Raw genomic sequence first — 14,392 nt, forward strand, 5'->3', positions numbered from 1 at the left:
TGGGCACCAAGTAACATTATGGGGCTCAAGTAACATCATGGGGCTCAAGTAACATCATGGGGAACCAAGTAACATTATGGGGCACCAAGTAACATCATGGGGCACCAAGTAACATTATGGGGCTCAAGTAACATCATGGGAACCAAGTAACATCATGGGGCTCAAGTAACATCATGGGGAACCAAGTAACATCATGGGGCTCAAGTAACATCATGGGGAACCAAGTAACATCATGGGGCTCAAGTAACATCATGGGGAACCAAGTAACATCATGGGGAACCAAGTAACATTATGGGGCTCAAGTAACATCATCGGGCTCAAGTAATATCATGGGGCTCAAGTAACATCATGGGGCTCAAGTAACATTATGGGGCACCAAGTAACATCATGGTGCTCAAGTAACATCATGGGGAACCAAGTAACATCATGGGGCTCAAGTAACATCATGGGGAACCAAGTAACATCATGGGGCTCAAGTAACATCATTGGGAACCAAGTAACATCATGGGGCTCAAGTAACATCATGGGGAACCAAGTAACATCATGGGGCTCAAGTAACATTAGGGGGCTCAAGTAACATCATGGGGCTCAAGTAACATCATGGGGCTCAAGTAACATCATGGGGAACCAAGTAACATCATGGGGCTCAAGTAACATTATGGGGCTCAAGTAACATCATGGGGAACCAAGTAACATTATGGGGCACCAAGTAACATTATGGGGCTCAAGTAACATCATGGGGCACCAAGTAACATTATGGGGCACCAAGTAACATTATGGGGCACCAAGTAACATCATGGGGCTCAAGTAACATTATGGGGCTCAAGTAACATCATGGGGCTCAAGTAACATCATGGGGCTCAAGTAACATCATGGGGCTCAAGTAACATCATGGGGCTCAAGTAACATCATGGGGAACCAAGTAACATTATGGGGCTCAAGTAACATCATGGGGCTCAAGTAACATCATGGGGAACCAAGTAACATTATGGGGCACCAAGTAACATTATGGGGCACGAAGTAACATTAGGGGGCTCAAGTAACATTATGGGGCACCAAGTAACATTATGGGGCACCAAGTAACATCATGGGGCACCAAGTAACATTATGGGGAACCAAGTAACATTATTGGGCACCAAGTAACATTATGGGGCACCAAGTAACATTATGGGGCACCAGGTAACATTATGGGGCACCAAGTAACATTATGGGGCACCAAGTAACATTATGGGGCACCAAGTAACATTATGGGGCACCAAGTAACATTATGGGGCACCAAGTAACATTATGATGGGGCACCAAGTAACATTATGGGGCTCAAGTAACATTATGGGGCTCAAGTAACATTATGGGGCTCAAGTAACATCATGGGGAACCAAGTAACATTATGGGGCACCAAGTAACATTATGGGGCACAAGTAACATCATGGGGCACCAAGTAACATTATGGGGCACCAAGTAACATTATGGGGAACCAAGTAACATTATGGGGCTCAAGTAACATAATGGGGATCCAAGTAACATTATGGGGCACCAAGTAACATTATGGGGCACAAGTAACATCATGGGGCACCAAGTAACATTATGGGGCACCAAGTAACATTATGGGGAACCAAGTAACATTATGGGGCTCAAGTAACATAATGGGGATCCAAGTAACATTATGGGGCACCAAGTAACATTATGGGGCTCAAGTAACATCATGGGGCACCAAGTAACATTATGGGGCACCAAGTAACATTATGGGGCACCAAGTAACATTATGGGGCTCAAGTAACATTATGGGGTACCAAGTAACATTATGGGGCACCAAGTAACATCATGGGGCACCAAGTAACATTATTGGGAACCAAGTAACATTATGGGGCACCAAGTAACATTATCGGGCTCAAGTAACATTATGGGGCACCAAGTAACATTATGGGGCACCAAGTAACATTATGGGGCACAGAGTAACATTATGGGGCACCTTCGTACCTTTTGGGGAAATGAACCCGTGACAAACGAACGCAATAACTACTAGGCTATTTTGCAACAAGCTGGCGGGTAAATCAATAGTGAGTGAGTATGGTTTTACGCCGCTTTAAGCAATATGCCGGGCAATCACGGCGGGTAACACCATTAATGGTCTTCACAAATTGTACCCATTTCTCCGGCGAGATGAGCGAACCCGGGTCTTCGGCGAGACGGCGAGACGAGCGAACGCTTTAACCACTAAGCTAACGTAACGCGCCCAGTAAATCAACAGGTTGAACGTGTAAGCATGAAGTCCCACCGTCGGGGTATAACGGCACACCACGACAGCTAGGCTTTGGCTAGGATATTAATTGAATGATTTTCGAGACTTTTAGGAAACTAAGGTCCGCTTGCATGTTCGCCAGTTGGTTTTGGGGAAGAATGTAGAATAATGTGTCACTGTGGCATCACTAGAATATGAACGTTTGTAGAGAAATATAAGATAGCTATACGATAAATCACAAGGAACAATGAAGTACGAGGTGTGGTTTATTTCACGATGAAATATTGCTCTATCACTGCAGTGTTTTATTGTACGATAAACAACCCCCACCCGTCCTTTATTTCGTAATTAAGTAGTACGCTGTATATATGAATCTTAGACTGGTTTACCAGCCCTAGAGCGCTTGCTAGCTGAGCGGGCCGTAGGGAAGTGAGCCAGTCTAATATCACTCTAAACGTCCTCACGTCGTCATAATATATCCCTTCGCTCAGATGCACTTAAACACACTTTTTGATAAGTTTCAAAACCATTTACAAGTAAAGCATTCAGATTCCCATCCACACCGGGTTTGACAAGCATGTTACATATAGACCCTCCCGGCCACCAGAGGGCGCTACTGCAGCGTTAGATGTGACTGGTTTATGGCAGCGGTGTACGCAACACATGACGGACTGTCGTGTGGGTTGTGTCACTACAAGGACCCCTATTGTTGAAGAACTCAAAGAGCAAAGAATATGAGAAACGTTTTAAAATGTTGGTCATTAATTTTCAGCTAGACAGGTGCGTAGCAGTCATTCAATGGGGAATTTAAACTGTGTCGTATTCTTTCACCCCGCTTCTTACATCCCTGCATTAGGTTGCCTGTATATAACGGGCGACGCGGGTTCCTTTGATAAATAATGTAAATTTGTTTATTTCTTTTTGCTTATCAATTAGATCTCTGATAATAACAAAACCAATTTATTTTGAAATCGGATCTTGAAGCCTTAACGTCCATGTGTTGGTATTTTCGAAAATGAATACACATTTAACGGTAAAATTGGACGCAATTGAAATCTCGGTGAATGTTGAACACTCATTGAAACCAATTAACATTCGCCAACGCATATACGCTTTAAACAAAAAAGGTTGCGCATGTTTGCGCATAATCCATGCTTGCTATGCATAGATGTACAATAGATTCACCTCGGAGTGGACTTAGAGCATATCTTGAAAAAAGATTAAAGAGTTATAGAATTAAAATATAGTCCGATTGGCGCCATAGACGTTACTATATAACGTACATTTTGCCCGCAGGTGCACTTATATTAATTCATCCTCACAAATCACATCCAACGTAAATCTGCAAAACTTAGCAGTGGAAACGACCTTGAGATTTCCTTGACACATGTGTCTGTGTTTGGATTTATTGGACGAATTCTCGGCTTCGCCTTACGCAACAGCGAAGAACAAAGCCATTGTAAGATGGCGTCGATGGGAGATCTCCATGACACAATAAGACCTTAAGGCATTACTGTCCATCTTCCTTTGCCTGGCAATTTCCCTTTGGGTGTAGACAGATATTTATGTGATTACATTCCGATTAGGGGTTTGTTTGCTTGTTTTTTCAACTTGATTGACATTTATTTGTAGTTTTGTAAGCTGTTTTGATAAGATATAGATCCTGCAAGCTGTGGATCATGTCTCAACATGGCCGCCCTAGGCCGCCCTGTAATGATACATCAATTAGGAACGCTGTCGTTCAAGAGTTCATTTTTTTGTAAGTCACGTTTTTACCGTATGTTGTTCTTTCAATAAATTGCTCTTCTTGTCAAGATCCAAAAAACAACACTTCGTTATTGAACTTGTTTCGATCTATCACCTTTCTTTAACGATTATTTTGTGAAAAAACATAGTTTGTTATGAGTTCGTAAAGGTAAATAAGTCAAATATTAAAGTCATTAACAAAATAGGCCTTTAACTCCCTTTCCTTCTAAATATGATAGATGCGCGGGTAACCTTTTTAAAATTCCTATCGACCAGTGTCGTTTGGTGTGTTCCGATTTAGGCCATCATTGAGAACACACTAAAGCCCCGTGGACGAGGTTCTCTCGATGTCTGTCTTGACATTTTCTGTCAAGATATTTATATTGTGGGCCCGTTCCACAGTGGGATCTTGGCGCTGTGATTGTCGTAAGTGTATCTTAGAGTATGGGAGATACGACCGTCTTAGCCCAAAGATCGCTTTGAGGAACAGAAGCCCCGGATTGATAGTAAATAGAGTTCCATCCACTCTGATATTATCTTATCGACACGGCTTCTTGCCCTGTAGGCTAAACGATAAGGACAGGCATAGACGCAATGTTGTGAACATACTATCTCTTTCTTTACGTCACACTAGTTTGCACTGGCGCAAGAATTTATATGGTGAGATCATTGGGTATGGACTTGTATCTGGGTCACGCAATCTATACTGATCAAGTCATATTGATGGTCAACCGATAAATTTGATAACGCTCAGCAACATGGTCGTGTTTCGTTATTGAGCTGCAATGTCGCAGATGATGGACTGCATAATGGATGGCAACTGAGTGATGTGATGGAGTCTTCATGTTGGTCAGACTAGTTCCTCATGTCGGCGCATGATATCCGCGTTGGTGAAGGAAATGGCTACAGTGTATCAGGAACTTCAATAGAAATAGAAAAGAAACCTATCTAAATTGTCGGGCAAAAGAAGGTATACACTTGAAAATTAGATTTGAGAAAAAAATTACAAACGTTATCACAACGTTACTTGTCTGAAAACAGTCGCCGAACCACTGTAAACTTGTGTGATACCCGTATGACACCGCCATCAAATAATAATTTCTTGCTACTTTTTTTATTCGATTTATTTATACCTACTTTCTTTTGCCCGGCAGTTTATGTAGGAAGAGTCTATGTGTTTTCTGACCCATGACATAAGTAGAGGAAATTTGTATTTTACTAGTCAAATAATTTTTTTTACCTCATCCCGTGATGTTATTTGACCAGAAAAGACGATTGTTCCAGTTACAATGTTTTTCTCACCTCAAACATTAAACTGACAGGCCGTGGTATACTGTTCAAAGTCTATGTTTGTATTAAATAACAGAAAACAATATCGGAGCGATTGTTTTATCATTTAGTTAGAGACTATGGCCATTAAAAGTCTTCGGGGTACCTCTCAAACTACCACCATCAATAAATGTACCTACACCTGTGATATACTATCTGTGTGGAGGCGTCCAATGTCACGTGACCACGTGTTTTACATACATGTAATAAATCTTTCCCCGAACAATGACCCGCGAGGAAGGTCATTATGTCAGGCAAGGTCAAACAGGACATGTCGCCATTGTGCTCCTCACAGCGATATGTACTGATACGTTTCATGCCTCGGGGCTCGGCCATGCTCCAGAGCTTTGGCAATGACATTGTGGGCGTCTGGAAACGCCCTGATCGAGTGTAGAAATGCGCTGCTGTTTTACTCCAGGATTGATGGTTGTTGTTTTTGACTGTTTGAAATGAAAAGTATATTCTCAGACTGAAACAGAAATTATTAGGTCAGTTTAAATACACTTGTTGTTTGACATGGAGTCTGAAAGTTCGAGGGAAGGGAGGATTGTATTTATCACACAAGTACAAGTATGTCGATTGTACTAACTATCCAATACCTGCAGATGTATCTTTTGACAAATATCGTATGTCATTGGTCAGTGAATCCTATATGACGTCACATTGCTGCATTGTTTTCGAATACGATGACGTCATTCATTGATGAAGTTACACATTAAAACTCGGTAACTTAATATAACCTTCTCGGGATTGCTGATAATGTGCTGGTGTGTTGACCATTCATTCATTCGAGGCAGATACTCCGCACTTCACAGAAGCGTGTTGGTTATTTTCTAATTTGTGCTCTAACAGATGATTTATAACGATATAAAATTTATCTAAGGATTGAGATTTTGAAAAAAATATATCGTGCTGTAACAGTACGATATCCCTTCAACGATACTCGCCGATGTATTTTTGTTCTCCTGTAAACTTGATACATTGTACAAAGTTTACCATCCATGTCATATATATCACAGAAAAAAGGAAATTAAACAATTTGAAAAAATGAAATCTCACCCTACTATCCCTATATTCTTACCAAACAAAAAACAAAAAAAACAAAAAAATTTGAAGAGATAAATTTCAGTTTTTTTCGACCACCGACCAAAAAGTCCAAAGCTTTTGAGAGAGAAAACCTTAAATATCTAATTAAAAAAAGGCCTAAGAGTACAGTTAAAACAGTGTTGCTTACGACAGACCCTTGTGTACGGCGAGACTTATGTCCACATCCAACGGGGCTACCTCGGATCCACAACACAAGGTGTTTATATTCATCCCAGGATGCTGGGCCCCCATTGCACCGACCTAATTCCAGGACAGACAATTGGTAGATGAAGACAGATAGGTGGAAAGAAAACACTGATCTGTTTTGTGTTTGAGCGTGTCGAAGGCAGGGACTAAATAGTTCCTGTCTGGAGAAGACTGCACGCTCGGAGCAGTGGTGATGGTGCTGGATAAGTACGTATCGGCACGTGAAGTGTATTTGGTTGACTTTTACCTGGCTTGTGATGGCCTGGGGGAGTACAACATACAGATAATGCTGTTTATAGACAGACAGATAGATATTTATTCGTATGGTAGGCCAATAGTACAATGACATTTTGTTGTAGGAAAATTCGTCGTGGAGCACTACTTGTATACTGATTAGATTGTAGCTGAATAGATGTACATAGTGTTATTAATATTCAATGTATCATCCTTCTTTCAAATATCTTATAAACAAAAACTGCAAGAAGAATGTGGCTATTTTGGTGTTCATTAACTGTACAAATTTACCTTGTGGTGGATACGTATAATAGTTAGGCAGGTATTTGATTCGTATATCTAAATATACTTGACATATTAATAAAACAAACAAAATTCATTTATTCAACAATTTTTTTGTCTGAAGGCAATCAATAGGATTGAAAAAAGGCTCGGTTGATCCTTTTCTTTATGAAAGTAGGATCAGGCGGATAGCTCACTACATGCAATTGTTTATTTAGAACAAACAGATTTGAAAACAAAAAATGAACATGTTGAATTTTTTAGGCAACAGAATATATTTATGTTCAACTTTAAGAAGGAATTCATTCACACTGTCATTTGAGTTTGGGTAGGCTTATAGAATAAGAGATAACCTTTGATAATAATGTAGGTTTATAATCGTCTACGGCTACCAATTATCAGCAGCCGTTAAGATCCGGGTTGGAATAAAAGCTGTAAAAGGCGATTATGCTTGCCGTAAGAAGCGACTAACGCGATCGGGTGGTCAGGCTCGCTGACATAGTTGATGCATGTCATCGTACCCCAATTGCGTGGATCGATGCTCAGGATGTCAATCACTGGATTGTCTGGTCCAGACTCTATTATTTACAGACCACCGTCATATAGCTGGACCACGGAGGCGGTCTCATCTGAGTTTGGGTCGCGTCATAGACCAAGAGATAACGGTTGATGAGGATATACGTTTATAATCTCCATGGGTACAAGTCGGTCATGATTATCCATGGTGGTACAGGGTTGGTGTAACATATTTGAAAACAACATATGCACATCTGAAGTTGACACGTGACATTTTCACCATCTTGTGTGAGGTGGAGCCGTGAAATACAATAATGGACTTAAATATTTAGACTGATAAACAAAAATAGTAATAAAAATAATAGACAATTGCACGGACGGCAAAACGATACCTGGCAGATAAAGTTGTAGAACTGAGTGTGAAGAAGAACTCAATATGCTACAACATGTGCGGATAAGACAAAGAAAACAAAAAGGTTTCTCGGCAATGTTTTACATGAATAATTGGGCATGCACCGAGAAGAGTTTTCTGTGTTATTGTAGCAGACATGTTGCTGAGTGTGCACTACTCCGCTTGTTGCACAGTTTCCATTCATCATCTGATGATGCCAGTCAGCAGGGATGGTTACCATTGCCTAGGCAACGTTCCTGATACCGTTATATTCAACAATGTGCCCGCGCTCCTATACCCCAGGGGTTGGGTTTGAGGAGAGCGTTTGACGATGTTCCTCAATGATATATTGGTTATGAGGTTTAGATTAAATTATTGTTTTTATTTATTGATTCTTCTATTGTTTGGAGGGGGATTGAATTACGGCATGTAGTGAGTGCAGCACTCGGTGGCTGGTGTGTGGCTGTGTTTTACCGAGCTTCACCGAGCTGGTGCATGTTACACACTGGCCATCTCCGGGGGATTGGTTGGTGGTGGTTGGCGTAGGAATCCTGACTTTTTGTAGACGTTATATCAGTGTATATGTATGATATGATATAATTAGTACTTTTGGTCAGATGTATAACAAACGTATAAATACGTCTTATATAGCTCGTCATTAAGAAACTATCAGTGTAAATTGAACATTCACTGTGCTGGTGTTATAACGAGGTTGTATACGAAAAGGGGTTCAGGACAGGTGGTTCGGGTGATGAGATTATTTTGAGATATATTATTCACGGATAATACATCATCATCATCATCATCATCATCATCATCAATCAGAAGCAGCAGCAGCACCATCATATGAAATTGCAGAAATTGTCCACGAAAAAAATGACTGATTGGCGTCCTGTAAATTATAGAGCTTGGGCCAGGCAACCCTTGTGGTGAATCGAACCAGGGTTTACGTCGTGACGAGCAAGCCCTTTAACCACTAAGCTACCCCACCACCCTACATTACTAAAGAAACAAATATTAAGCCAATAGATTTTCATTAATATTCTCATATACATGTGATACCACCTCCAGTGTGTTTCGGATTTACTGTTGTTTTGAGGTTTGGTTAATCCTTGTTTCAGGTGTGGGGTCGGTGATTGTCCTTCGCGCGCTACTTCGGTTCCGCCCGGAGATCGGAGGTTACTGGATGTCATGTATACCGGTGAGTACCTCGCTATAACACACATACCTCGGTATAACGTGACATATCTACCCGATGATGAGAATAATATTAAGTCCTTTAACTTGGGACCTGTATCGCTGTTAATCTGAAAAACACGAACACAATAATTTGGCGAATCCTGGTACGGTTGTGATGACAAACCGAGGATCATAATCGGGGCGAATCTTGGATTCGAACCCAAGACACGCTGATCTCTACAGCTAGTGAATGAGTTTGTTTTAAAATAAACTCCAGCAATATCACGGCGGGTGTCACCAAAAATGGGCTTCACACATTGTGCCAATGTGGGGAACGAACCCGGTCCTACGGCGTGACGAGCGAACGCTTTAACCAAAGAGCTGACCACAGCCCCTCCATGTTACAAGACAACACTGTGACCGCTTTGACCACTAGCCACCCTTGCCTCATTAGGGACTACCTAGTATAAAATTATCAAAGCTTTTACGACTTTGCTGCTTCCAGACACACATAGACACATTTGCAGACCTGTTTATAACACTCGTATTCACGTTGTGTGTATTGATTACAGTAAAACAGTATTCCCAGGTTGTATATGAGTATTAGGTCTGTCCATCCAAGCATCTTTCGACCTGTCATCTGATATTTGTTTTAATCGTCTTTGATGACAGCATGAATGCTGGGGCCGTTGTCCTCATGGTGCCAGGCGAGTCGTAGGGCCGTGCATATCTACATACAATTGTGATTAAATTCACCGGACGGCATTGCGTGGGTTGGGCATTATCAACTACTGATTGTGTGAGACTCGAGGGCTACACACGGGGGTGAACTCACTCGTGGAGATAATGTAGCATGCCCACTGTGCACTGACGAGTTACAAATGAGATGAAACTTCATTGATTTATCTTTATTCCGTCTTACGAGGGCTAGCTGAAAAGTTCCAAGCCTAAGTGGGATATCTCAATCGGATTGAAACAAACTTTTGCCGCCATCAAGTACAATCATTTAATGAAACATAGACATAAGAACTGAAACTGTAGTGTTATCATTGTCTTTGTACCGGACCATCTTGTGAACCTACCCATTGAAATCACCAGAAATGGACAAAACTGGGTATAGGGCAGTCATCAAGTACCTGCAACTGAAAGGGCTAACTCCAACACAGATACATGCTGACATGGTCTCCACTTTAGGGGATGATGCCCCTTCCTTTTCCACTGTAAAGAAGTGGGCTGCGGAATTCAAACGTGGCAGAGAGAGCCTTGACGATGACCCGCGTCCAGGAAGGCCTTCAACAGCAACCATTCCGGAAAACATTACCCGGGTGCATGACATGGTGATGGCTGATCGACGATTGACCACTAAACATATTGCCAGTGTTGTGGGCGTCTCTCATGAGAGGGTTGAGCACATTATCACCAACTAGTTGGGAATGACAAATGTTTCTGCAAGATGGGTGCCAAAGCTCTTGACAGCGGATCAGAAAGGTGACTCTTCAGCCAGCCCTCGTAGATGAAAAGTTTGTCTCGACCATATAATAATAATCTCATTAATTTTCAAATACTGGGAGGACGACTAGTCCGGTCTTATGTCGATGTTATGGTACTAGCCCACTGAGATACCATGCCTCGGTTTAACGTGGATACCCATCTCTTTGGTGGCCTAGAAGGGACATCGCTTTCTCGCCTTCAATTACGGCCGCGATAACACGAGATGAGAAAGCGATAGCACGAGACGAGAAAGCGATAACACGAGACGAGAAAGCGATATTCATATATTATACCTCATATCGCTTTTTCGTCTCGCGTTATCGCTTTCTCGTTTCGGATTATCGCTTTCTCGTCTCGCGATATCCCTTTCTCGTCTCGCGTTATCGCTTTCTCGTCTCGTGTTATCGCTTTCTCGTCTTGCGAGAAAGCGATGTCCCCTCTCGGCCACCATACATCTCAAACACAGTGCACTGCCTCCGAGCTGACCAGTCCTTGTTTTGGACCCTCAACGCCGAGCGCCGGGCAGGGTATGACGCGAGATCAAACCACCGTCCTTCCGCTCTCCGGGCAGATGCTCCATCAGTTACACCACGGAGGCGGTCTTATTGTCCATACTTTATACTGCACCTGTCGTGAACACGTTGTGTGTGTGTTGAAAATCGTGCCACTATTCTGACAGGTCTAGCACGAGAAGAGGCATTTAGTCAGGCGCTGCCTGTTTTCTAATCCATATAATGTACAACTGTGCATATATATGGGAATAAATGTTTATAAAAGAACGACGTCAACAATGATACGCTGTGACGTCATTAGCATTACGTCAATCTGTCTGTTACGTCAACAATGATCTTTGCATATATAAACCACAATATAGAAAATAAAATATATATAAAGAAAAAAAAGAAAAATATATACCTATATGTAACAGGTAATTAAATAATTTGTTTTAAAACAGGCGATAAGTTAATCACTTTGGTACATTGTTAATCTCATTGTATACCATCAAAATGGATATTACACTGAATGTAGTTTTGGAAAGCCAAGTGATGTCTCAAATGAAAGAATGTCACAGTCAAGGGAGCCGTTAACTCAATGTAAACAAACGCACGTGTGCACTGGAATCTATCAACCAACATGGCCCTATAAGTAACAGCATCAATTAATATAACACAATTCTGTCACCATATAAACTCCTGTGTGGAACCGAAAGCTACATTTTATAAACAAAAGCGTATTCCCAAAATTGTTCAAATACTCGGGATTATATTGATCGAAGCACCCATATCCTGAAGCGCTTTCTGATTAGCTTGCGCCGTTTGGGCGCATTGCGGCCTTCAAGAGGGGAACGAGCCTTGTAGGTTACGGAAACATGCGAGTGGTGACGAATGCACCCATCACGTCACAGGTGACTGGAGGCAGTTAGCCCGGGGCACGCTCTGCTCCTAAGTCAGGGCTTTGTCATATTCCCGTTTTGCATACAATTGCGCACTTTGGACAGCCAGCTTTGCGGATCAGAAACTATGGTTAACACTGCTAAAGGTTTAGAAACGTCATTTCAATATATTTTTTTTCAATTTCCTGCATCGGGTGAAATGGGATAGACATTAGACAATGGACATTTAAAAGCATAGCAAGTCACAACTCTGGCAGAGATCAGAGGAATCTCTATTATACCAACGCAAATGCCGATGTGTGACGAGACCTGTTGTCTGTGTGCTTGTCACGTCAGACAACCAGGAAGTGTCACAGCGCACATGACAGCGTGACGAGGGACAACTTGTACAGCCATGTAAGCAGTGTCCATCTGTCATGTAAGCTGCTGGAGAAAGCACCGTTGTCCATAAGCCCCAGTTCCTCATGCCGTCGTTGTTTAATAGCAGGGCATTACCCCACACTTCACCCCACACGTCACCCCACCCACCCATCTGTCCACCTGTCAGATGTGACAGCGAGCACTGACCGCTGACCAGGCGGCAGAGAAAACTCTCCAGTCCCTATTGTCTTACATTAGACGGGCATTAACCCTATCTCCGCTATGACCAGATCAAGAGGCTGGGTTCAGAGGTCAATTACCCAAATGTCTTATGGCAATATTTTTAGGGTGCCCCAGTGTTACAATCGGGAAAAAAACCCCCAAGAAATCATAAGAAAGTATGATTATTGTCTGCATATCTTGTGTCGTCGCACGGGCCTTCAGATGGGACAGGAGGGAGTGCTTGGTCGCCTCATAATCTGATCATCATTAATATCTCATAAGAGTATTTATTTTCATGACCTTATTCCTGTTAAGTGTGAACAGATATGTTAAACAGCACAATCGGTATAAACCATGAGATATGCGCGTGCATCGCCGAGCCTTTGTTCATCTGAAAATCAACAGAGCGTTATGAATTTATCGAGTAAAAAAATTATGAAGCCATTTGATGGACAGGTTGCGACTTGCATGCAATCACTGCCATCTTGAGGGCTTACTGGACCCGCTCCAATGACACTGGTCCTACCCAGGCTCGTTAACAGCCATGTTCATTATCCCCTCTGAGATAATGACAGAAAGCTGATTAGTTGAACTGTTGTAGTGTCCCTCTTGAAAACATCCGACTTCCTTAGGTTGTGGCTGAGCTTGAGGCCATCCCCGCAGCTACAAGTAGGCTTAGGCCGAGGCGGGTATTGTCTTGTGTGGCTGTTTTACGGAATCCAGTAAACGCTACCTAACAGCTGGAAGACCTAAATTTGCACGTGACCTAAATACATCACAATGAAGTTGCCTTCTTGCCTTAACATCTAGTCTCTGAAATGAACATATTTAACAGAATGTTTTTTTAATGATCTTGATAAGATATGATAAAAACGGATCCCAAAGACTCACTTCATTTTAAGAGATTAAACAAATATACAGAGTTTTAACTGCTGAAAATGCAGTCATCTAGGCTTCATGGGTGTACTGAATATATTTGGTTCAGGGTATTTGTTGACAAATTATTATTTCCATGGCACCAGCGTTACAACTACCATTCATCTATACAATCGTGCGGGAAACTATAAGCCCCGTTCTGGAATTAAGCAACACTTAGAATTAGCGTTCGATGTCTACCTTTATTAGCTCGGTGACGATGCGAGAGCAGTACTAACGTTTCTTATCTCATTTTACAAATGTTAACCTGACATCTGTGGAAAGATTTCCACATTGAATGTATCCCCCGGTTGAACCTCGTTCTTCCGGACTGTATCGTTACCATGTCATATCCCTTTGTACGTGTAAACCAAGCCCCATCGTTACCCTTCCATTATCATCGCTGCCACGAGTTTACAAGCCGTCATTACAAGCATTGTGTTTGCACCCTACATGTAGTGACATATATATTTTTGTGCCTTTTGGAATGCCATCATAGTAAAGTTTTGTGAACCTGAGGAGGATTGTGTTGTTTTTTTTATATTTCTTTTGTAGGTTACAAACCTGTAGAAGCAACCATGATTCATATGTAGCACGTGACCTCCTTTAGCCACGCCCCCTGCATTTCGAGGTGCAAAAAGTAGGATCCCTGTGCAAAACTGAAATTAAACTTTATAAAATTATTTCATGACAGTGCCTCCTAATTTGAACATAAGGGCGGGATAATTTTAGGGTTTGGAGGGTCGTGAGAAACAAGAAGTTCTTTATTTATTTACATTGTACCCACGTGTCCGGCCTACTG

General features: G+C 41.9%; 1 protein-coding gene across 1 annotated transcript in view; it reads left to right on the forward strand.

Moving 5' to 3' along the window:
• The window catches only part of LOC124116572, a 35,878-nt gene that overhangs the window by 11,251 nt on the left and 10,235 nt on the right, over positions 1-14,392 (forward strand). Inside the window, exon 2 of the mRNA XM_046477956.2 lies at positions 9,152-9,231. Coding sequence (XP_046333912.2) covers positions 9,152-9,231 — 80 coding nt within the window. The remainder of the gene's footprint in view (positions 1-9,151; positions 9,232-14,392) is intronic.

This window comes from Haliotis rufescens, unplaced genomic scaffold, assembly GCF_023055435.1.
Source record: "Haliotis rufescens isolate VD_foot unplaced genomic scaffold, xgHalRufe1.0.p SCAF_5, whole genome shotgun sequence".
NCBI classification, from domain to species: domain Eukaryota; kingdom Metazoa; phylum Mollusca; class Gastropoda; order Lepetellida; family Haliotidae; genus Haliotis; species Haliotis rufescens.